Here is a 24,468-nt window from a genome sequence, read left to right as displayed (position 1 = left end):
AAAATTCTTACTTTTAATTATGGTCTCAGCTATTGGAATGCCTATTCTCATGCAGTTGGCAGCATCGGGGGAGTCCGAAGCGGCAAGATCTTCACAGTTGGGCAGTTTGAGACGTTTGAGGATGAGAGGGTTGGAGCGAGCGATGATGTACTCAGTCTTACACAGGTCGTTTTCCAGAATCTCACACTCGTCCTTGCATAAATCCCGTGGTTTGTCCATGCCAGAGCTGCGGTCACATGTTGGGAAGGCAAAATGGCACAGGGAGGGAATAGCGAACTGGGAGCAGCGATCTGACAGGTGATTGGAGGTGCCAATCATAGTGAACGCCGCTGGGAAAAAAAACAGAAATAAGTATTTTATACAGTGGTTTTTTCCAGATTTGAAAACAGGAATGAGCCATTGTGGACTCGTGTATTCGAGGGAAATGATATCTTACACACAAACAACAAAGAGACAAAAGTTCCAGTGAATTGTCACGGTTTCGCAAGAAGTTGTGTGATTCAAAAACAAATTGACTGCTCACTCTAAACACAGTGAATGCCTGTGTTCTTAAATGGCTACAATTGAAAACTTTTTCACCGAAAACAAAAAACTTAGGCCAGTTAACATGTGCATGATACTAAGATTTAGCCATGGAAAAAATAACCTCAAACTCTCTCTTAAAAAACAGTAAGGTGGGAGGTGCTGTAGTATAGTGATAGTATCTGATGTCATACCATGGCACATATATAAGATGGTACTGAATGATATTGAATGAATGATTACTGAATTATACTATACTCATGTAGCATGGAATTTACAGGGTAATTTAAAGAGTACACAAGCTAGCTGTTTTGATTTAATCAGCTGCGTTTCAGTTGAACTGTACAATATAGTCAGGGCCAGATTGACCTCATATTGTGAAACAGGAAAAAACTAATTTTGAAAGGATTGAATGTTTCTTTGGAGGACTACCTGTGATTTGGGTCTCAATCTCGCCCTGCATCTGCAGCGAGTCTACGAAGATACTCCTGTTTCCTATGAAGCGAGCACACGCAATCCCTCTGTACGGCTGGCAGAAACCTTCCTCGTCAAAATCCTCTCTAAAAACAAAATAAAAATGAAATGTTCATGTTAATTATGGTCAGTAAATTTAGCAGGCTTTAAAACATAATATCCAGTCCAAACTCCCCTACTTTGGCTTACATCACAGCATTGTAGTTTTATTTATTTATTTTGGCACAAGGGATTCCTGTAAGGCTGTAATTCTAACTCCAAACACTAGAGGGCAATACGCACCACTGGATCACGTGCAATCCCACAGAGCCAAATTTGCCATGTTTTATCAGCCCTATACAATACAAACCCAACATATGAAAAATACATTCAAATGGAATATAATACAGACCTGGATATATCATTTAAACCATTCAACATTTCATAAATAATAAAAAAGATGTTTTGTTCTGTGTCTGCATATAATACCCTGTAATTTAAACCATATGAACGAGTGGTTCTCTCAAAAGCGCATGTCATCCATATATACACTTTGAGAAAGAGGCAAAGACTGAGTCACTGCTGGACTCCAGTGATTTGCAGTGTGGTAAACCAAAACAATTTGACTTAATAATGTGTTTGATAAAATGAGAGAAAACAATGATCAGGTTATGAACAGTTCAAATAAACAGACAACATTTGAAAAAAATCTATTAAAATGGTTGGTGGTGTTAATGAAAAGCAGGTGTGTGAAAGGTCAGAGGTCAAAAGTCAAAGGAGTGTCTGAGAAGCAAACGTCAACCCAGACATTAGCACTCAATCTGGCTATGTTTGCAATGGAGTACAAGCTTACTATTTATTAATACTGGACATTTACTGCATACTACCCACTATTCTTTAAAAATGGTATGTGAAAGAATAGGCATTATCCTATGGTCTTACATATTATAAGAGTTTTAAACAGTAGTTTATTACATTTTTGTCACATGACCATGTTGCAGTAGCGTCCGTTCAATATATACATTATCTTTCAAAAGTTTGTGGTCGGAAGTATTTTTTTTATGTTTTTGACAGACGAAGTTATGTTCACCAAGCTTACCAAAATATTCAGCAGCCAATTGCTCCAGTCTTCAGTGTCACATGATCCTTCAGAAATCATTCTAATATAGCCTACTGATTTAGAGCTCAAAAAAACTTGAAAACTGTTGTGAAAATATTTGTTTTTTTGTTGTAACAATATAAAAGTCTTTACTCTCACGTTTGACCATCCTTGGATTATAAAAGGATTATTTTCTTAAAAATCGCACTGACCCCAAACCTTAGAAAGGTAATGTATAAACATGCTAAAAGTACAGTTCTGTTTTGTAAGAAAGAAAAAGTTTAATTAAAATGTTTTTGTCCTGTCAAGTTTCATGTAAAAACAGTTCAATCTAAAATTCAGAAACAGTGACAGACAGTGGAAAAGCTTCCCAGCTCTCCAGCATGTGTGTCACAGGAGAATGCATTGGTAACTGTGGCCACCCACAGAAAGCTAAATGACAAGGAGGAACAGTTGTTGTGGAGAATTACATCCTATTTTTGCATAATATTAGTTTTTTTCCCCAACTCTCTCTTCCTGTCTTGCACACGCATACACACACGAACACACTCGAGTCAGTTCATCTGCGTGCATGTGTTTTGTGTGTTTGCGTTTCTTACTAAGCGTGGGGTTTGTTTGTGTAAACAGAAGGAAGTCCAGGGCATTTCTTTACTTGTCAGTGCCATTTGGAAGTGAGTGATAATTAAAGGAAAAGTGTGAGCTGCAACACAAACAGTTGACTGAGCCGTGACAGTGATGCAACAAGAACAAGAGAAGGTTCTTAGTACACACACACACACACACACACACACACACACACACACACACACACACACACACACACACACACACACACACACACACACACACACACACACACACACACACACAAACATGATATGCTTTTCAACATGCTCTTCAGATCCAGCACATCGTGGAATTTACAGGATCTGCTAAACTCTCCTGCTAAACCTATTGAGTCAAGACAGGAAGGAGTGAGGAGTCTAAAAATGCTCCCCTGTGTGCTGAGTAGCAGAGAAATCAACATGAGAAAGATGCACATTAAACATTACCAAGATGGATGTCTAATCCTTCAGGGTGTCCTATTCTTGAGGGTGTGTAGCCAAAACCATCCGCAAACAATTAAACAAAGGGGCCCAAAACTCTGAAGAACAGAGGAAAAGGTTTTATTTTGTATCTCTCTAATTAAATACATTATTCATTTATTTAATTTTTAATGACAATTTAAACAAGAATTTTAGAGTTTCTTATTATTTGTTGTCCCCTTTTGTTTTAATGAAAGCAGCAGTCAAACTGACATCTAAGCCAATTTCTACAGCATAAGAACAATTATGAGATATTACGATAATTCATTAGCCTGGCTAACGTCAGACCTCTTTCTCATTGAGACGTGGTCTGGGAACCACATGTTCATTTTCTCGTATTTGAGGCGTGGTTTACGAATGCCCAGAGCCGTTTATTGGACGCTACGAATGTCTATCAAATGCGCCTGTACGTAGCTTATAGCCAATCGTTTCAATTATACCAGATGACGTATGATGTAGAGCGACAGAAATTCGACGAGGAAGAAGACGAAATAAACTTGCGTTCTAAACTACTTAGAACCATGCTTAGAACACTATCTAAGGCTGCATCGAAAGGTAACTTTGCGTCTGCTGCCATGTTAGATCCATAGATATAAACAAACTGCTTCGGTGTGTCGCATAGACGTCGTCATCGTCTTGCTGCTCCCTCCCCGTTCTGTGATTGGTCCCCTCGCTTAGGCGAAAATATAGTCCATGGAATCCAGGCTGCCTAGCAGCGTGAATAAAATCGCGCAGCGCACAAGGCAGCATCGGGAAACCCAGGCTAATAATTCATAATTATGAAATGAAGAGTCAAAATTATGAGATGAAGTCAAAATCATGACAAAAACATTGAAATTATAAGATTATGGGAATTATAAATCAAAATTACGAGATGAAAAGTCAAAATGATAACATGAAAAGTCGAAATTATGAGATATTAAGTCAATTATGACAAATTGTTGACGTCATAATTATGACTTTTTGTCATAATTTAAAATTTTCATCTAATAATGACTTAATATCTCAAATTTCATCTTTTTATGTCATCATTATGATTTACCAAAGCATTATTTTTTATTATGTGGCTGATTTCACCAAGTGCAACATGTTCCTGGATCAACATCTTCTTTTGATCCTGGAATAACATTTAAATCAACCAATCAGGGAAGTTTACAGTTTCTGTCAAGTTTAGGCTTACAATCCGGGTTAGGTGCTTCTATATCAGTGTTATTCACCTATCATTTCCCTCTGATTTTAGGGATAATTTATGGGTAGGTTTAGGTATTGGGGTAGGGATATGGTTAGTATAAAATTCAGACAGGAATGTTGTTTCAGGATCAATAAAATATGTTGACCCAGGAACACAAATCAGGACGTCAGGAAAATGGAGCTCTATAGACGTGGGGGGGATCAGATTTTAGATCCTACTACATGTGCATGCTTACATGCAGAAGAACATCTGTGGTGACAAACAACAGGAGAAGATCTTTGTCTGATGTTTTATAAGTCAGCTATTTCAGTTTTAGATGACTGAAATAGAAGTCAGCTATTTCAACATCAAACCTCTTTTTGATGCATGTGGAGGGGGGTCAGCTGATCACCAGATGACTTAGAATTAATAACCTGGACCAAACAATGGCGTGATTTAAAACATTGAGCATTGTTAAGAAGCTAAGCTCATGAAGATGTCAGTGCTGCATACTAACACGGTAAGGAGAATGGATTTGTGTCATCAGTGTTACTGTATATGCCCTGGAGTCCAATATATATATATGAAGAGTTCAGATGCAAAAGCCTCTAAGTGCCATATGACATTTTCTTCTAGAATGATCATTTTTATCAAGCTCGTATATTTAAGTTCAGTAATTTCACTTAAATGCCAATGAAAATGACCTATTAATTGTCATTTAAGTGAAATTACTGAACTTAAATATACGAGCTTGATAAAAATGATCATTCTAGAAGAAAATTTCCGATGGCACTTAGAGGCTTTTGCATCTGAACTCTTCATATATATATATATCAAGATATTCCCCTCCGGAAAGCATCTCCAATCTGCCTGGCCTGAAGCCTCTTACATCTTTTTAGGAACTCTCCCTTCTCCATCCATTAAGGAGTCAAAAACACCTCTTTAAGACGTTTACTGAACTTTTTTTTTCTCTTGTGCCATATGCCGCTCCACTTAAAAAGGAGCTATAGCAGGGAGGTTGATCAGTTGATCAGTAAGGACAGTGAGATACTCTGTTTGGGATCTGAAAACCATGCTGTGCAGAAATGTGATTTTGAAGCAGATCTTACTGCTGACGCCTGATTTTATGAACATATATTTCCAGTTAGTCCATTTTAAGATCAAGAGGCTCACTGGCCTACATTAAGAAAACTAATTGTAGATAAGCTCACTTTCAGGTCTCCCACGATCATGGAAAACATGTGATTTCCAGCTCTGGAAACATCATGGAAATTAAGTTTCTTAAATAGTAAAGTAAAACTGGTCCACAAGTCAGCATGATTTCATCAGTCTGTCTGCTGATGGACTTTTGTCCACTACAAAGAGTGGTTCCTGACATACAAATGGAAATCTGGATTAATCTTTATGAAATTTAAGATCATGGAAAAGTCATGAAAATGCATTGAACCCTGTACTTCTCTTCATTCAATCAAGCACTATTAAAACCAGCTTCTTTTAATTACACTAAGACTGAAAATACACTAAGACTCTTGTATACTGTTGAAAATTCATGTTTAGTTGAATTAGTTGACTTCTCTCTACCTACTTGTATATGTGAAGCACAATATATTTTCCAATAATTTGTCCCATAACATGCTCACAATGTTTTTTCCATGACTAAAGGATCCCTCCTACACTCTAGTGTTAGATCATTTCTCTTTAATATTTTATGGGCTCCACTGTGATGCATGTGCTTAGAGTTTCTGATCTCATCCAAATTCATGTCATACTTTATGTGCATATATAAAGTTATTACATGCACCTCTGGAGTTTCTAATACTCAATATTTTCATCTCAGATACAATACCAAGAAAGCAATGATGGTGCTTGCATTTCACTTCTCAATGACTGTGTGCTTGCCATTTCATGCAGTATGAATGCTAATGTCCATATTATGCTATTTTGATGAAACACTTTCCAAAACATCTTAACTTTGTTGTTACAGTTAGTAAGTATGAGGGCATTCCAGAGTAGTGTTGGAGTTTGTCAAATTGAGTGTTTCATTGGCTATGTCTCTGCACACACACACTCTTTGAGGTTTTTGGGAAGTGTAGGACACATAAAAGCTTGTATAATGAATTATAAAGGACTAGACTTGAGATATAATTTTGAAAAGAGAAGATACAATTCACAGTCAGGTATTCTCCTCAGATAAAGTTTGACCTGGGTCAGTGGCAATATATTTAACAATGGGGAGAATATGAGTAACAGTGGACTGGTTTGTCCCTGATAAACGGGGGGCCTGTGGTCCGTGACTGCATCTCGGGAGGAAGGGAAAGACAGCCACCAAGGGACTCTCATTAGGAGCCTCGAAGTAAAAGAGGAAAGAGTCCTCATGTTACACAACCACAATAGCAGCCTCTATTACAGAAGGAAAGGACACAACCCTGCGACCCCTGAGATCGCCCAGAAAAAGAGAATCAGGGCATGCAAACTATAGTCAAAGTCTAGACACGTGATCTGAGCAGAGAGTTAAAAAATCAAAATGGTCATCATGAAATGTCAGTGGTTTTGACTATTGAAATGGTGGTATCCTGACAGCTCTACATCCATCAACATCTGACAGAAGCCTGATTGACTGTGCAATTAAATCTATGATCTATAGAGGAACCCAGAAGATTATCTGCCCCATCTCTTCACTCCGCATTAACCGTGTCACATCCCCTGAGAGTAACGCTGAGGCTCGGCTCCAGTTTCTCAATTTAAAGGTCCATGTCCACTGGGTGCAACTGCTGTCGTTGAAACAAATAATCTGGATATTGTCTGTGCGAGTGCATTATAACCCCCACATATGATTTGTTTATACAATGTGCAGTTGAGTGATTTTCTAAACAAAAGAGGGCAGAAAGGTCAAGCTGTTAGGAGCCCATTAGGACGGGAGGTGACAACGTACATGGCGCAAAATAGTCTATGTTTGTTTTTCTAGTCACTGAGCCACAATGTGTACTGATCGTTCAATAACAAACAGAGCTGACTAGACAAGGTGTGACAACAAGTGATTAGGGGAAGTAAGCAAAGAATGAATTGCATCACCTGATAGTGTTGTTTATTTGCACATTTCAGCATCCAATACACTAAAGGAATTATGCCAACTAGGTATCGGCGCAAACACACCCACAAAATTTCTGTTAAGACAATATGCAACGCGAAATTCCCCACCTTGTAGACCAGTTCTGAGGCTTGTTTGTGGAGGATACAGCAGGCTATCACAATATTTATGAAAATTAATGGTGTTATCTGTCATTTAATGAGTTCTTTTATGATTAATAAAAATCTCAAACATACATAGCTCTTAACCCTTAAACGCATACCTTGGGTCTTTAGTGACCCGGGATGTCATTCACTACCCTCCTCTTATTCATTTTTTAAAGTTAGACATCAACCTTCTTAGTATTCCTCAATCAATTCATTATAAACAATATAACAATACAATTATAAAAGAATGCCTGTTGTCCCATTCATTTTTGTAAAAACTGTATAGGGTTGCCAACGACCCGAGGTGTGTAACAGTGCAAGTATATTTTTTTCTGCACAACAATAATTGTAAACAAGTGCAATTCACCTTTATTCCACAAGGTGACAATGTCTGATACAAAATGATGAAGTGACGTTTCATTCATAGTTACCGCAGGCAGAAAACAAAAGAATAGGAAGTATCATCAGCAAAACTTGAAATGGCTCAGCGATTTACTGCAGAGCAAGTACTAAACGCAATCAAATATTAGTGTCAGTCACTGATAGTGGATCTGGTGAAGTAGCGGTCAGCAATCAAAATATTGATTTTGAAAATGTTGTAAATGATATGTAAAAAGAATATGTTTGAGATGGTGAATATGAGACAGATGCTGAATGTACTTGGAAATGAGCTCTAACAAGGACAGTGATGATGGTTTAACACATTAGCTCAAACTGAACACTTCCAAGCTCAACAAAAGGTAACAGAATATGCTTTATTTTAATCTTCGGTAATTGTTACTATAATATCAGTAGAGTTTTATATTATTGCGCCAGGTAGATATCCATCCTTGTTAGATAATAATAATTGGTGGAACAGTCATGCATTTAAGGGTTAAATTACATTCTGTTTACCACCTGATTTACATGGGTGATAATAGCACAATAATGAAAAGAAGTAGTAAATTAAGTAAATAAAACATTTGAAAAGACTTTATATAAATAGTTAAGGTACTATTTCTGTGATTAGCTCCTGGTTAAACTTCTGTGCTTAGTGAACAAGAGGTTTTTGTGCTGAATACTAAAGTGGCACTCTGATTTCACACTCACTGTGTGTGTGTGTTTTAATACATTTGGGTGTGAATGCTTGTGTGAAATTTATAAAACTGAATCCTGACACCACTGTTATTTACTTCATATGTTATTGCTCTCCGCGTGAATCTACATTTGTCTGCCAAAAAAGCGCCTGAAGTTCATGCTGTAATCAGTGTTGGCTCAAAGAACTGGCAGAGCACCACTAAACTGACAACATGACTCATATAATCACTAATCAGAGTAAAGAACCACCTTCATCCAAGAAAGCTCTTCCACCATGTTTTGATATGTGCTTGCGATTTGTCACACCTTGTGATTTACAAAGACAAAGCCTATAGATCATAATGAAAACACGGTTGTTTAAATGACAAGAACATGCATGTTTAACACAGCCGGTGTGTTTTTATAGAGAGTGGGGAACCTTGAGTAATTATGCATTACTCACGGCAAACTTCCAGGTGTAGGAAAACACAGGGACTCCATGTAAGCCGGGGAATATCAATAAAAATCTCACTATACACAACTGTCTCTGTTTTCCTTATGCATGACCTATTTATCTCTGTCCATATCAACAGAACAAATCATTATATGTTATGTATATCATTAAACTATCTTCACTAAGACATTATTTCATAACTTTAGCATATCCAAAGCTGTAAAATACATTAAAAAAGAAAGGAACTTGCGCTGCAGGTAAGGGGTTATCCATTTGAGAGGGGCCCTGGGAATAAAGTTCATGCTCTCCCAATAAAAGCAAATTTACTGGCCCCATGTCCCTCTAAAAAGTAATGGGAATAAGACATAACTTATTCCCTCAGTGAAAAGAAGAGAGAAAGAAAGCATTTCTGAGCTTTCATTCATATTTACGGTTGTGTATCTAAATGTGCGCCCGCTGTAGCTCAAGTGGAAAAAAAATCAGAAGGCTTTGGCTGCCAGACTTTGTTCATGGAAAATCTTGAAGAGAGGGTGCAGGGCAGAGAGTCGATAGAAAAAGGAAAGGTAGAAGACTGCGAGAGGGAGACTGGGGATACTCTGAAAACATAATATAAACAATAGAAAAGTATAAAATAAGGTAATTTTTTATATACAATAAAGGTGAGGGTGTATTACATATCAGTGATATTTATAGGGTTATGAAATGGCATCAGTAACTTGGGTCACCCACACAAAAGCCCACCAATAAACATGTCAAAATACCCATCAGGTCAAGTCTCAAACAAATGTAAAACGGCTTGATAATTTAGAGTAGCCATTCAGTTGCATTAAAGGGATAGTTTACCCAAAAATGAAAATTCTGTCATCATTTATTCACCCTCAAGTTGTTCAAAACCTGTATGAGTTTCCTCCTTCTGCTGAACAAAGAAGATATTTTGAAGAAAATCGGTAACCAAACAGTTGATGGACCCCAGTGACTTCCATAGTCTTTTTTTCCATACTATGGGGCCCCTCAACTGTTTGGTTACCCGTATTCTTCAAAACATATTCTTTTGTGTTCAACAGAAGAAAGAAATTCTTTCAGGTTTGGAAAAACTTGAGGGTGAGTAAATAATGATAGAATTTTTATTTGGCTGAACTATCCGTTTAAGATTGCATATTTCCAGTATTTCCTATGCATGCACTGTTACGTCTACATAAAAATAAACAAGGATTCACTTTTTTAATGGGTGAGTAAACAATGCACAGCTTGACATCATAAATAAGCTCATATTCAAACAATATGGGTACAGTTAGAGACAATATGAATATTAGAACAAATTCCATTTCATAATAAACACACGCACACACACACACGTATATATTATAAATGTATTCCACAGCCCAAAAATTATTACCGTGGTAGTTTTATTCCACATTATTCCATCGACACTTTCATAGTAAAACGTGTTTTATAGTCTATAAAATTGTTTAGAACCAACCCTCACACATCCTTGCTGTGGTTAACTGAAATGCAAATATTTTTGTCTGTGATGACCTAATATCAGCTGGCATATATTAACGGACCATTAAAATAAAGATAAACAGGCTGTCCACTGGCAGGACGGTGTGGTCTGCTGATGTAATTGAGTGGTAGAGGTTAATATGCCGTCATATGGGGTGCTGGGGAGGTATGCTGACCCACACTGCTTGCCCTCAGACTGGGAAAGAAGTTCTGACGAAAGGTCAGGCTCAAGTTTCAGACTGCACCTCCGCCATAGAGTATACCAGGTTAAAGGTCATATACCAAGAGACTCATATTAAAGCTCCAATCTTCAGTCAATCAACACTTAGTTAAAAGAGCTCCATAACAAGCAAGAGATTTAGATCTTGACCAAGCCTGTGCTCACATGGTGAGCTAGTTTTCTGAAGTTGTTATAATCAGTTTTCGAGCTACAATAACAAGTGCATATTTGGTAAATGGAATATGTAAAAGTTGAGTAAAAATGCTGTGAATAGAAGCATTAACACTAACTAAATTAAAAGTTCTGATAATGTCCTCCAAGTAATATTTACCGGATTGTAATTAATATACATGGAAGCCATAGCATCAGAATACAAAATGAAACGGGTAATTAAAAGTTAGAAGTTAAAATAGGTATAAAATCACATTGTGAGATATATGTCACAATGGTTAGATAGTACAAAACCACAATCATATGATATAAAGTTGCTATTACAAGGAATAAAGCTGCAATTATGAAAAATAGTCACAATTTTTTTTTTTTTTACTCTGAGGTGGAAAACTGGCTTCCATAGATATTCCAGTTCTAAGGGTAATGTGTCCCATTAGATTAAAAATGTCTGTAAGGAAAAAGAAAAAAAAAACACACATCAAGAACTATGAACTTGCAGTAAATCTGAGCAGCTTTTACAAGATCTGTAACTCAATGTGCCAGCTCAGAACGCTATACAAATAGCTGCTTGTTACTTTCATAACTTTACAATTAAATGAATGTCCATAACAACACACCACAGTGACATGTTTCTGAAAGACCAAATACATCTTCAAAAGAATCAAATATATCACATCAAAATTGAACAGCAGAACTTTAACATTAATCAAAGACTCTCAAATTTATGAGAGCCCTTTGTTAAATCCTTGCTGAAATGGAGAGCTTTCTAAAACTGAAGCACTTGAATAGCTTTGAGAAGTATTATGGTAGTCGTTACTCAAAAGAAGGATGGGGCCCCCATTAGGATGTGCTCCTTCAGACAATGCTGAAGCTTCTGGGATATCTCCAACAGCCCAGCCTTGAGCGAACAATGGTCTGGACTTTTTTAAGATCAGTTTGATCCAATGTTAAAACAGAAATGGTAAAAAAGCCGAGCATCTCTTGTTTTACATTTCCTTTTATTCGAGAAAAACTTTGGACAGCCAGGAGAAAGTTAAACAGACTTGACAAGGCATTGATGGTAATATTAATCTTTTCAAACAGGTAAATAGGGGATGTTATAAACAACCTTGAAGAAACGTATGGTTCAAATGCCTACTATTAAAGAATTCCGTTGACATTTCATGGGAAACCAGCAGCACAACTGCATTGTGTACATTAAGCTGTCTCCTTATGGTAAAAACACAGTACAGAACTCATGTTTACAGTACAGTAATGATATTTTGATAAGGATAACCTTAGCAGCTCTTCCAGCTCGATTAATGTGCACTACTTTAACTGAAAGCAGCTCATTCTCAGAGAGGCTAGTGATGGCAGATAGACATTTAACTAAAAACAAGAATCAGAAATGGTACAAACAGGGGGTGGGTTAAAGATTTTATATATAAAAAAAAGACTTTTAGAATATTTTAAACTTATGTGTGAAAAAGCAAAAGAGCAACCAATGATCGATCAAATTGCTTAAAAATGTTTCAAGGAAGCACAGGAAATGTTAGTTGATGAGTTATTTAACTCCCTTAAAAGTTTGTTCTAGCCTATTCAATTCTTCCTACTGTGTTTCACAACATCACTCCAGTATCAGTGTGATGCTGTGACCTCGCTTCTACAGGATGGCTGACATTTGGGCCAGAACAACAGTGGCCATTGTTTCTCCTTTCAAGGTTCAGGCCCATTCCTCATCCATGGTGTTCGATTACCTCCTTTCCAGGTGGTCCCCATAAAAAAAAGCAATGTTAAAAGTGTGGGGCAGTGAAAAGGGGGAAGAAAACATATTGCATTTATTAAAAAGTCTATGAATAAGGTCTTCAGTGTGAGTAATCACAGCAGCTGTGGTGAGCATCTGAGACGTGCAAGACACAACAGAGGACTGTATGTAGACGCTGCCCCTACCTGCTGTTTCAAGACCAGCTTACCTTATTCAAGCCCTTCCGTTTGCGAAAGATAAAGCTGAGTTAACCTCACATAACTGAATCAAAGCCAAATCCGCCCTCATCAAACAAACAACCACCTAACAACCTCCTCTGCCATAAAGGGCTCATGGGGCTCCATTATGGTCAAACTCTTAAAGGGTTAGTTCAGCCAAAGATGAAAATCTGTCATCATTTACTCACCCTTATGTGGTTCAAGACCTGTATGACTTTCTTTCCTCTTTGAAACATAAAATATGATATTTTGAATTTTTTTTAAAATAATTTTATAAAATATTTTCAACTGTTTTTGTCCATTCAATGAAAGTCAATGTGGTCCAACAACTAAGTACCAATTGTAAGATATTATTACTCAGTACAATATGTAATGTCAATACTGACATCTTACTCAGTACAATATGTGTATTTATGTATCATATTTCTGTGCAATCTACATTTCTTTATACCTTCAGTCTAGTACAGTCTTGTGTTTCTGTGAAATATCTTCACTTTTTGTGCAATGTTTTTTATATTCTCATTCAGAGCCAGAAGTCTACCTCATATTAGGGCATTAATCATTTTGACAAACTGTGGCTTATTATTATTATTATTACTCTTATATATATATATATACACAAGCAACTCTTTCTATGTTCTTTTTCTTTATTAAGTCTTAGCTTAAATATTTTAATTGTACATCACTTCGTATTATGTATATTTTTTTTATTATTTTTTATGTACCGTGCACCTTATGCAGAAGCTCTGCAATTTCGTTGTATCTTGTGTACAATGACAATAAAGAAATTCTAATTCTAATCTAATTCTATTAAGTTGCATATAGAAGAAATAAAGTCACGTTTCAGAGATATGAAGTCACAATTATGAGAAATGAAGTCACAATTGTGAGTTATGAAGTTGCATAAAAAAGACACAATTGTAAGATATAGTCACATTTACGAAAAAGTTGCAATTACAGGAAATAAAGTAAAATTTGTGATGCATGAAGCCACAATTATGAGAAATAAAGTCACAACTGTAAGGTATTAACAATTACGCATTTCTGAGATATGAAGTCACATTTATGAGATATTATGTCGCAAATATAAGGAAAAAGTCACAATGTAATTTATGAAGTCACAATTATAAAAAATTAAGTCAAAATGATTAGATATCAAGCTGCAATTACAATGACAGTCAGTGTGGCCCAAAACAACACAAGACACCTTTGATTTTCATTGGATGGACATTAAAGCACTTTTTTATTTAAAATTATTATTTAAAATATCATAGAAGTTAAATGTTTCATAGAAGAAAGTGCTAGAAGTTTGGTATGACATTAGAATAATTTCACACAATGAAAATGAGACATTTTGAACTGATTTTTCAAATAAAGAATTACAACTGGTTTTCTCACCACTAAACCACTAGTTTTCAAAATATTAAAATGAATAACTTGCTTGTTTGTAAGAATGGACTCATTGAGCAGAATTTGTCACAATGAGCTTATTGTTTCTGCCTAAATGAATACATGATGTTAGTTAACTACATGATTTGAATTATCATAGAACTGTACATTTCTGACATATGGACATTACTTGAACAGTCACATCTGATAACAGATTTCTTTAAATTGTAATGTAGAAACATGCATTTTCTGTAAAGCTGCTTTGAAACAATATTGTGAAAAGCGCTATACAAATAAATGTGAATTGAATGTGAATCCCTGTCCCCCTGTCTATTCATTGACCTTTTGCCCTTAAGACATCAATACCCCTCCCCACTTTCTCTCATATTTCCTCTCTTCCCCACTACAAGGCCAGCTCAAGACCAGCTGTGGCTAGTTCAGCTTTCAGTCTATGCATTGACACCAGACCTCCAAACGCACCTCTGCTCTGGAGTTCATTAAAGGAAGAGTTTCATTAGAGTCCCAGCCAAAACATGTCACCAGGGACACTTTTACCCCACACCCTCTTTACCAGGTACTCTCACCAAGACAAGGCTGACACTTTGATAATCCTTCGGGAAAAAAAGGAGGCGCATAAAGGAGAAAGAGAGCAAAGACGACAGACAGCGTACTGACCCTTTTCCTCTTGATGGAAGTTGACAGGAAGACTTTCTTTGATGATGACACTAATGATTACCAACAGGCCAACATATGGCTCAAAGGGATCTCTGTGCACCTCAATGCAGGCAGCACAATGACGGCAGCAAACCCAAAACTAGCCGTGCCGCCGCCTGTACGAGGCTTAGAGGCACACAGGCGGGTTTGTGGACTTTAATCAATATTAATGTGATTTGGAGCGCGGCCAGCCACGTCAAACGGTCAGGGGTTCATACTTTGATTTGGACAGAGACTATCCACAGTGCACCTCAATGCGCAATGACGCACTCTGAGATTCGCATCAGTATTGTAAATAAAAACCACGCGACTGTTTACTTATAACATAAAATGAGAAGATCCTAGTGAGGCCAAAAACAACTCACTAAATTGAAAGTATTACAGGGATCTAAAAAAAACACATTTGCTATCATGAATCTATAAAATAAATATCTATGCTCCAATGCTAAATGGCTACAGTAGGTGTTGAAGCCTGCAGCATGGAAAAATGGTATGATTAAAAGAGAAACACAAAGGCAGTGTATTAATGTACTGTCTGAAATCTGAGTGGGCTGAAACAGAAACATGTGGTGAGCCTGGTTGTACATTTTAGCACAAACAGGTGCTGGCTGATTTTAATGAAGTTAGACATACAAACCCTACAGTTCCTACAACCTTAAACAAGACACGTGTAAGGCAACATGGACAATATCTTCATTTGTCTTTGCTAACCTACAATTGACCTGCTGAAGTCTCCGGACCTCTCTCTCTCTTACTGTAAAACTATAAATCAGAAATTTACAGAGCACTCTTTAATTACCATACCTCAGAGTAGTTATTGATACACATCTGCAATGAACTATTAGAATTGCAGTGTAGCTTTCATTGCACTTTATCAATCTCAATTCCAATAAAAACACATTTGAGAAAACAGTGGCAAAATAAATTGCAATTAAAATATGATGAATTGATTACAGAATTTAATAATAGATTATATATATATATATATATATATATATATATATACTGTATATATAGATTGAAAACGTTAAATCGCAGTATGTAGTATGCACTCCTTTCTGTGCAGGTCTATATCATCCACTCTTAAAATGGAAATGCTTTACCCAGACAGCTCTTGAAGGAGCAATTAAAACATTTGCATATCCAAAGTTTTTTTCCCCCTTTTGTTCTTGTATATTTAATGACTGATAATGGAGGAATTTAGATGGGGTACTGCACAGAGGAAAGGAAAATGGACTTACGGTGAAGGCCTTCCAGGCAGAGGGGTGGGAGCAGGATCTGGAAGAAAGAGAGAGTGGGGATTTTTAACAACATGCTAGGAACAAATCGCCCACAAAGAAGCATAACACATGTGGCCAATATGGCTCGTTGGCATCATGGACTAAAGAATAACTACAGTGATCTCATCAGACCTACAGAGTTTCTCAAGATTTTTACTTTAAAGGTCTGAGGATGGTAAATTGCTATACGTATGAAGATGCATTAAAACACATTTATTGCATAGGGCTTCAGGACATTTACAAGGGTCTTCATTCCAAATAAAGGGACCACTACTTTGCAACAGGTCCAAAATTATATGTGTGGACTACCTGAAGATCTCAATTGCTTCTTCTAGACAGCAATGACATTCTCTTTTGCTGAATTATACGGTTTATTTGATTTTCATCTTGAGAAAGACAGTAATATCAACTATTTTTGACTATATTAACGAAAGTTAATGAAATCATTGTGTCTGAGTAGGTACTTCATTTAATGAGGAATACATTTTGCAACCGTTAAAAATTTATGTTCTATATCGTTTGAATGGTCATCCGATTACTTTTCGCATACTGCTTTTCTACTGCATACTACAGTTTTTCGCCTACTAAATAGGCATCCTTGGGTGCAGGGACTGAGAAATTCTATAAAATGTATTCTTTTCAACACATTCTCATGGAAATTCGTAACTGTTTTATGTTTTGGCGAATTGTCAGCTAATTTATATAAATTTGTGTTATATATCTATTTTCATTCGATCTGCTTACGCCCCAGTGACGGGGCGTAACCCTTATGTTCAGGGTTTGTGTTAGAGGTGGACCTTTATTTAAAAAAATCTTGTTTTCGTATGAATTTGCCAACTCATAAAATAGTTACGTTTTCCTGTGAGATCGGGTTGTTCTTTTATGTTTCACAGATGACAGAGTCACACAGGTTTGGAATGACATGAGAGTGAGTAAATGGCAACAATTTGCATTTTATATGAAATGCCAGGAACAGGGTTAATACAAATTGGGTATTTGTGGCATTTGTTTACATTTAAATTGTAAAAGTTGAAACTTAAAAAAAAAACATAACTGAGAACCCCCTAATGTCTCCTGTGCTATCAAATATGTCCCTCCGAGGGATGAGTTTAAATAAACAAACGTGAAGTTTTTCACCCGATTATGAAACCATCACAATATCGTTAAATTCCCAAAATACTCACCAAACTTGACAAACAGGATTCCTGTGGTAGATACTGTGCCATAGGTGTTGGTAGCCACACACTGAAAGTAGCCGGTGTCCGTGGTGTCCAGGTTTCGGATTCTTAAGCGCGAGCCGTACGGAGTGGGCCTGTAAGAGACACGCCGCGGTTCCTGGACCACAGGAGCATCGTTTTTGAGCCAGCGGACTGTGGGTGGTGGATTCCCTGAAACGTGGCAATGTAACTCAGCTGTCTGTCCGAGGGAGGTAGTGATGTTATTCATCGGAGCATCCAGCCTTAGGAAGTGATCTAAAAGGACAAGACAGAAAAGATATTGAAAATGTAAAATATAGCTAACTTACTCAAATTACCCGAAGGGAATAATGTTGGAAAAAAGTAATACGGGTGCAAGACTGACAGAACTAATCCTTTAAACATTCATTATTTGATGTGTAGTAAATCAAGTTTTTCCAAGAGGCTTTTCTTAGTGTTTGTGGTCATTTGTAACTATATACGCACATACAATGTGCAACAAACCTCTAAGTTGCCGGTTAGGAATTCTTTATGATATTTAGTGGTTGCCACTAGGTGGTAAATCATTAGTTTGTCTCATTGGGATGGATAGCGCCAGAGGGGACAGAAGAACCTCTTGAAGCTTCTGGAAACTTCTGTCTCAAGAAAATCTGTCTTGCCAGGCCTACAGCTAACTTTGATAAGGGGCCAGCAAAAACATGACAACCCCTAATATTTCACGGGTGGTGGGAGGGAAATAAAAGCACTTGTAGTGAGCTCAGCAAATCTGACCCATTCTGGTCTGAGTAAGGCCATAGAGGGGAACTTCTGTAGTAACACTTCAAATCTATGGGAAAGTTACACAGACGGTGTGTTGAAACACTTTGTGGTAAAGAATCAAACCAGAATTGGGGTTATAGTAGATATACAATAGTATGTGTATGTGCTTGTGAAAACAGTGTGATCTTATTAGTATTAGTAACATGTGGTTTAACGTATTTGGATAGATGCTGAAATGTACAGTATAAACAAATGTTTTTATGCATGAACAAATTTCAAGAATTTTTTTTATTTTATTTAAAATATATGAGATTTCAATTTCAATCACATTTAAACGTACAGTATGGAATTTTTCGCCACTAGGGGTCGCTAACCTATTTACAATAACAAAGGCGTAGTTTGATGACGCAACATTTGCTAAGAATTATGGATCTTGTCGTCAACATCAAGCCGACCAATCTAATCTATGGATCTAATAATGTTTATGGATGACTGAATACATCGATGCTTTTATCATGACTGTGATATGAAGCAGTTCGGGATTTCTAAGAGACAGCTATCAGCTATCATATAAGGAATATGGACATTTCATTCTACTGAACTAACGTTACACGCGAGTGCAGAATTACGACTCACAGTCACAGGTCAGTTTATTAGACAAATTAAACTTGTGAGGTAACGCAGCGTTGTTTCACTTGGTCTAACATTACACTATCACACTAAACTGCATTTGAATGTGTTGAAATGTATGTGTTAGTTTGTCTGTATGAGACTAGCAGTAAGCAGGAAACCAGGGACAACGCGGATATGACGCCATTGACGGCGACAAAACGGAAATAAAGAAACGGGACGTTTCTCGAATTAAATTACAAATTTCTCCTGGTTTGAAAGTTGTTGGAAACAGTCGGGATAATGTAAGTACACAACAAAAAAAAAAATTATAACATAGATATAGTGATATTTGCTATTTTTAAAGCAAAAAAGTTACATATTGTGGCTTTAAGTCAAGTCAAGTCAAGTCAAGTATATTTGTATAGCGCTTTTCACAATACAGATTGTATCAAAGCAGCTTCACAGTATTAAATTAAAATAATACAACAAGGTTTGTCTCTAGTGGAATTTATTGATTGATAAAGTTAAATTCAATATCCCCAAAATATCCCCAACTGAGCAAACCAAAGGCAACAGTGGCAAGGAACCGAAAAACTCCATCAAGTGACCTAATGGTGTCCTATTTACTCCATAAACATTTCACATTCCTAATTTAGCATTATAATGTTTAATAATAAAGTTTTAGATGCTGATAATACATTTATATTGTACATTCCAGTATCTGTCCAAACATAAAAAAAAATGTAAATATTTTTTTTTATATTTGACATACAAATGCCAATGAATACTAATGAGATCATATTGGCGTGTTCCATGCAAATAATAATTTAACCTCTGTAGAGTTCCCTGGGACTTCCTGTGGAGTCATATGATCGGTTTGGCAGACAAGCTCTGACAGGCTCTTGATGGCATCCTGACAAGCCCTACTCGTGCAGCCAAGAAGCAAAGAGTGAAAGTAAACTTTTCCTCTCACTCAGCGCGGATTTACTGTGAGCATATGATACATACAGTCCAACAATCTGTCAATACTTACTCATGATTAAAAAGAGTCTAATACACTAGGGCATTGTGTAGCGAACCTAATTACTGCTAACTAACTAACAAACTAACTAACTATCTAAAGTGCAAAAGAGGGGTTCCAAAAAATGTATAGTTCACCCAAAAAAAATGTATTCTGTCATCATTTACTCACCCTCAAGTTGTTCTAAACCTTTATGAAAGTTTTCTTCTGCTGGCTGAACACAAAAGAAGATATTTTGAAGAATATGGGTAACCCAAACAGTTGATGGGTTACCGACATTCTTCAAAATATCTTCTTTTGTGTTCAACTTGAAGTAAATGATGACAGAAAAGTTTCCTTCAAGTCTGAATTTAAAGCGGTTTTTAACACAAGTTTCCCTTCTCTCTCTTCAAATTCAGAAGCATCTTCTCACAGGAGGCCAGACTATGGTGCAATGCAAGGAATGTGACTTTGACGAGAAAATTAATAAAAGTATATTGAGTAGGAGCCGTGAGTGTGGTCCCCCAGGGTTACAGGCAGGGTAAGCAGCCGCAGGGCCCACAGCTGTGCAGGTACATCCACAATATTAGTCCTGCTGAGGTGGGGGTTGAATTCCACTGACTACCATTCACCTTTCAGAAACTCCAGCACTGTTTGAACTATACCAGACAGCAGTCTTCAGCAAACTGCATCTAGGGTTACCAGGAATCTGGTGGCAGATTTGAGCAGGATTTTGTTGACCACAACATTAACAGGAATATGAGGAATAGACCTGGGAAATGCTGGCTTTTTCAGGAACTGGACTTAGGTGAAGGAGATCTTGATATTGTTGACCCCATACTTGACCCAACCTAAAATACAGTATTGACACTGTACTTTATTTAAAATACATACTTGATTCCATATATTTCAAGATAAAAAAAAAAAAAACAGGTGAAAAATTATATATATATATATATATATATATATTGCTTTCTAAAAACCATTTCATGATCATGAGATTAGATGTTACTGAATATTATTATTTATTAACTTATTTTATTATATTGACAACCCTAGTTTTTTTTTTTTTTTACAGCAAAACATCTATTGGTTTTTATAACAATAATAATATAAGAGTAAATGTTTTGCAATAATGTTTACAACACCACTAATTAAAAAGCCAATTATGTTAATTTTGCAAATAACATTCTGTCTTTATAATATTGCACTTATTATTATGATTTTTTCTACACAGTATAAAATGGGATAGAAAATATATAGCTATTTAGTACCACATCATCATATTTGGGGGTCCTTGGGATCAAAAAGCTCGAATGACATTAGACAGTGTTGCAAAGACAAGTCGCTGCAAATTCCCACCACAAAATATATTAATCATGCACCGTTTGTGGCCTTAGTCATTTCTTATGGTCACAATCTCAATATATGAACCACAGTGAGATACCTGAGGTCTGGGTGACAAGTGACTAATATACACAACATTCAACCATTACTCCACTCCCTTTTCTCTTCTTTTTTATCCTTCCTCTTGTCCATTCACACCTCCTCCCTTCTCCTTTCCCTACTCTCTTTTTACCGCCCTCTTGCTCTCGTTCGAGGCATGTCTGGTCTGAGGGTGGCTGAATGGAAAGCTACCTTCCTTCCCCTGGTGGATCTCTTCTTTATCCCTTCATCTTAATTTCCTCCATCCAAACATCAGCTCTCTTATAACAATATACAAATATGGTTATCCAAAAATGGATTCGTATGAAGAATACAACCACAGGGGGATCAGTTCCGACCCATAATGCATCTGACTGACAAGCCTAATCTTTTGGACACTTCCACTTCCTTCTAATGATGTAAGCATGCGGTGACGGGTTATGAACTTCAGCCAGAAGGAACCAACCGCAAACAGACCCACACGCACATGTAATTCAGTTGTTTATTTATCAAACTTCAGCAGATGATTTGAAGAAGTAATTTGACCATTTAAAGTTAGCGGAATCAAGGCAATGGCATCTTTTGTTGGCAGCAAGGGTGTGTGTGGACAGTAGGCTCCTTTCTTTTACTGTGCTGATAGTTATTGGAGGGGAGTGTGTGGGAAATGGATGTCCGACATATGAAATAGTCTTTTTTATTTTATTTTTTTATAAATGGAACAGTTTATTGAACCTTTAGACAAAATCTGAAAAGATTTAGAAAAAAAATAGTTTTCATGCATTGAAATACTAAATACCAATATAAAAGTTAGGTAACACCTTATTATAATGGTCCCCTTCAGACATTCTGTTGAATTTAAGTAAAGCGCCTACATGTCAACTAACTCACATTAGAGTATCAGTAGAGTATTAGTATGCTGTCTGCTTAAGTAACTTTGCAAGTACATGTCACTTTACTCTATTAACCCTACCCCTAACCCTAATAGTCTACTAACACTCAACTAATACTAAATGTTAGTTAGTTGACATGTGCAATGTTACTTAAAGTCAACAGAATGTCTAAAGGGAACCATCAATATAAACTGTAACCAAACGTTCTTCTTACATTTACTTCATAAAAATTGTTAAAGATTTCACAGCAAAAAGACATGCTAAACACTTGCTAAAAAAGTAAAAACTATCAATTATGACAGAAGACAAGTAGAAGATTGTGTATAACAGTTTTGATCATGTTGATCATTTAGAAATCCATGTATGAAATATGATATAATAGGCTTTATAGGGCTAAGAGGGAAATAATAAAAAATCATTTAAATACTAATTGCGTGAAAAAACAAACAGCTCCTCGGATAGTTCCTGAAGGATACAACCAAGAACCAACAGAAAAACAGTCATGTCAACAGCATGTTTGAGATAAAATATATGACACATAATGATATTTGAAGAAAACTGAGAAAGATCAATGTAAAAAATAACTGGAATCAATCAATATTTTAAAGTTCACCGTTTTCAATTAAGCAGTAATGTGTCAAATTGTGCAAAAAAAATTAAAATAAAGATGCAAAAAGTGTAAATGATGACATGAGATGTGGTGAAAATGATAATGGCTTATATATATGCATTTACAAATTAAATAAACTAGTACAAGTGAGAAAAGTGTGTTTTAGAAGAGTTAGCTTTCTAGAAATACCCATTTACAAAAAAAGTTATATCATATATCTAGCAGACATGAATTACTATAAGATCTTTTGTTTCTTTAAAACCTTTCTGTTTTCTGACCTAAAGCATAAGTCAGCTGCTGGTCAAAAGAAAGTTCTTGTGTTGACAGCTGATGCCAGGCAACAAATCCGACTGAGATTTAAATATTAATCCCAAAGCAATTAGGACCATTTGGAGAAATCACATAGCGGACATAATGACTCCAATTCTCTTATTAGTTTAATTACTACTGGTTTGGTTCAAGACAGGAAAAACACTTAAACGAAATCACAAATAAAAGAACGATATAAAAGGGTCTTGAAATGGAAGGAATGGAGTGCTGACATTATGTGTTTGCAGGTATTTGTATTTGCTAGAGAGTGAAAAAAGAAGGAGAGAGAGAGAGAGTGTTGTATGATGGCACTGAAATTTAGTGATCTTATGGAAAATAAGTTCTTGCTTTGAATTCTCCTGACTTTTGTTCCAACTTGCATCAATAACGATAGCACAGACACAACAGATCTAGGTTTACCATGAGCATGGAAACCCCCGAATTAGTGCGCACTGTACCAGACTGAGGAATTAGGATAACTTAAGAAACATAACTAGCTTCTTTCAAAATGCTGTCATCCTAGAGCTCACATGTTCCTGCTAGTAATGCTGTCTGCTTTGGCAATCAAAACTAACATTCATCTCTAGACAAAACATCCAGCAATCGCTGCCGATCTGTCACATTACTGTAGACCTAATGGTGTCCCTGAGTGGCCTATCAGAGCTGGGCTAAAACTCACCTCTTTCAGCTCCGCTGGACATGTTCCAAGTGGAGGCGGCCACCACGTTTGGGTCTGAGGGAATCTCTGCCCCTGTAGATACAAAGCAAAGAGAGAAAGTCAAGGAGAGGCACATTTCAGACTGTGGTATCATGGTACAGTAAAGGTAACAGATACATGGTACTTCATACAAGGTACCGTATTCATGTACCATGGTATTTAAACTGATACTTCAACATATTTAAAATAAATACTATTGTAATACCATGGTCAATGGAAAAGGTCCAGTGTCTGGCTCATATACATCTACTATAAAGTACATATGTAATATACTGATAAAACTAATAACTGGAAACATATACACACTAGGATTAAATAAATAAATAACCTTCATCTATATAACTCGGTCAGACTGATTCAGTCATATTAAATTACATTGATTGGATTATAACCAGTTATTGCATGGCTCATGGTTCAACCAGTTATTGCATTATAACCAGTTATTGCATGGCTCATGATCAATTGCGGCATTGTGTGGTCAGATATTGTATCATGGCTGTTAAACTATTTGACACTGCCTGCAAATTTTCCTACACAGACAGCTCTTTTTCTTCTCACTTAATCAATTTTTCTTGCCAATTTATTTATTTAGCAAGTATGTAATAAGTGGGATAATGTACAGTGAGCCAGTCATCA

General features: G+C 36.5%; 1 protein-coding gene across 1 annotated transcript in view; it reads right to left on the bottom strand.

Moving 5' to 3' along the window:
* Window positions 1–24,468, bottom strand: part of ror1 (receptor tyrosine kinase-like orphan receptor 1) — a 110,649-nt gene that overhangs the window by 5,474 nt on the left and 80,707 nt on the right. The window contains exons 2-6 of the mRNA XM_082136026.1: window positions 23,794–23,865; window positions 17,498–17,785; window positions 16,275–16,311; window positions 955–1,082; window positions 12–329 (exon numbers count right to left, since the gene is read on the bottom strand). Of these exons, the coding sequence (XP_081992152.1) occupies window positions 12–329; window positions 955–1,082; window positions 16,275–16,311; window positions 17,498–17,785; window positions 23,794–23,865 (843 nt within the window). The remainder of the gene's footprint in view (window positions 1–11; window positions 330–954; window positions 1,083–16,274; window positions 16,312–17,497; window positions 17,786–23,793; window positions 23,866–24,468) is intronic.

The sequence above is a fragment of the Leuciscus leuciscus genome (assembly GCF_965113295.1).
Source record: "Leuciscus leuciscus genome assembly, chromosome: 14".
In the NCBI taxonomy this organism is placed as follows: domain Eukaryota; kingdom Metazoa; phylum Chordata; class Actinopteri; order Cypriniformes; family Leuciscidae; genus Leuciscus; species Leuciscus leuciscus.
The sequence above is the reverse complement of the archived record's forward strand: the minus strand, read 5'-3'. Positions and strand labels throughout refer to the sequence as shown.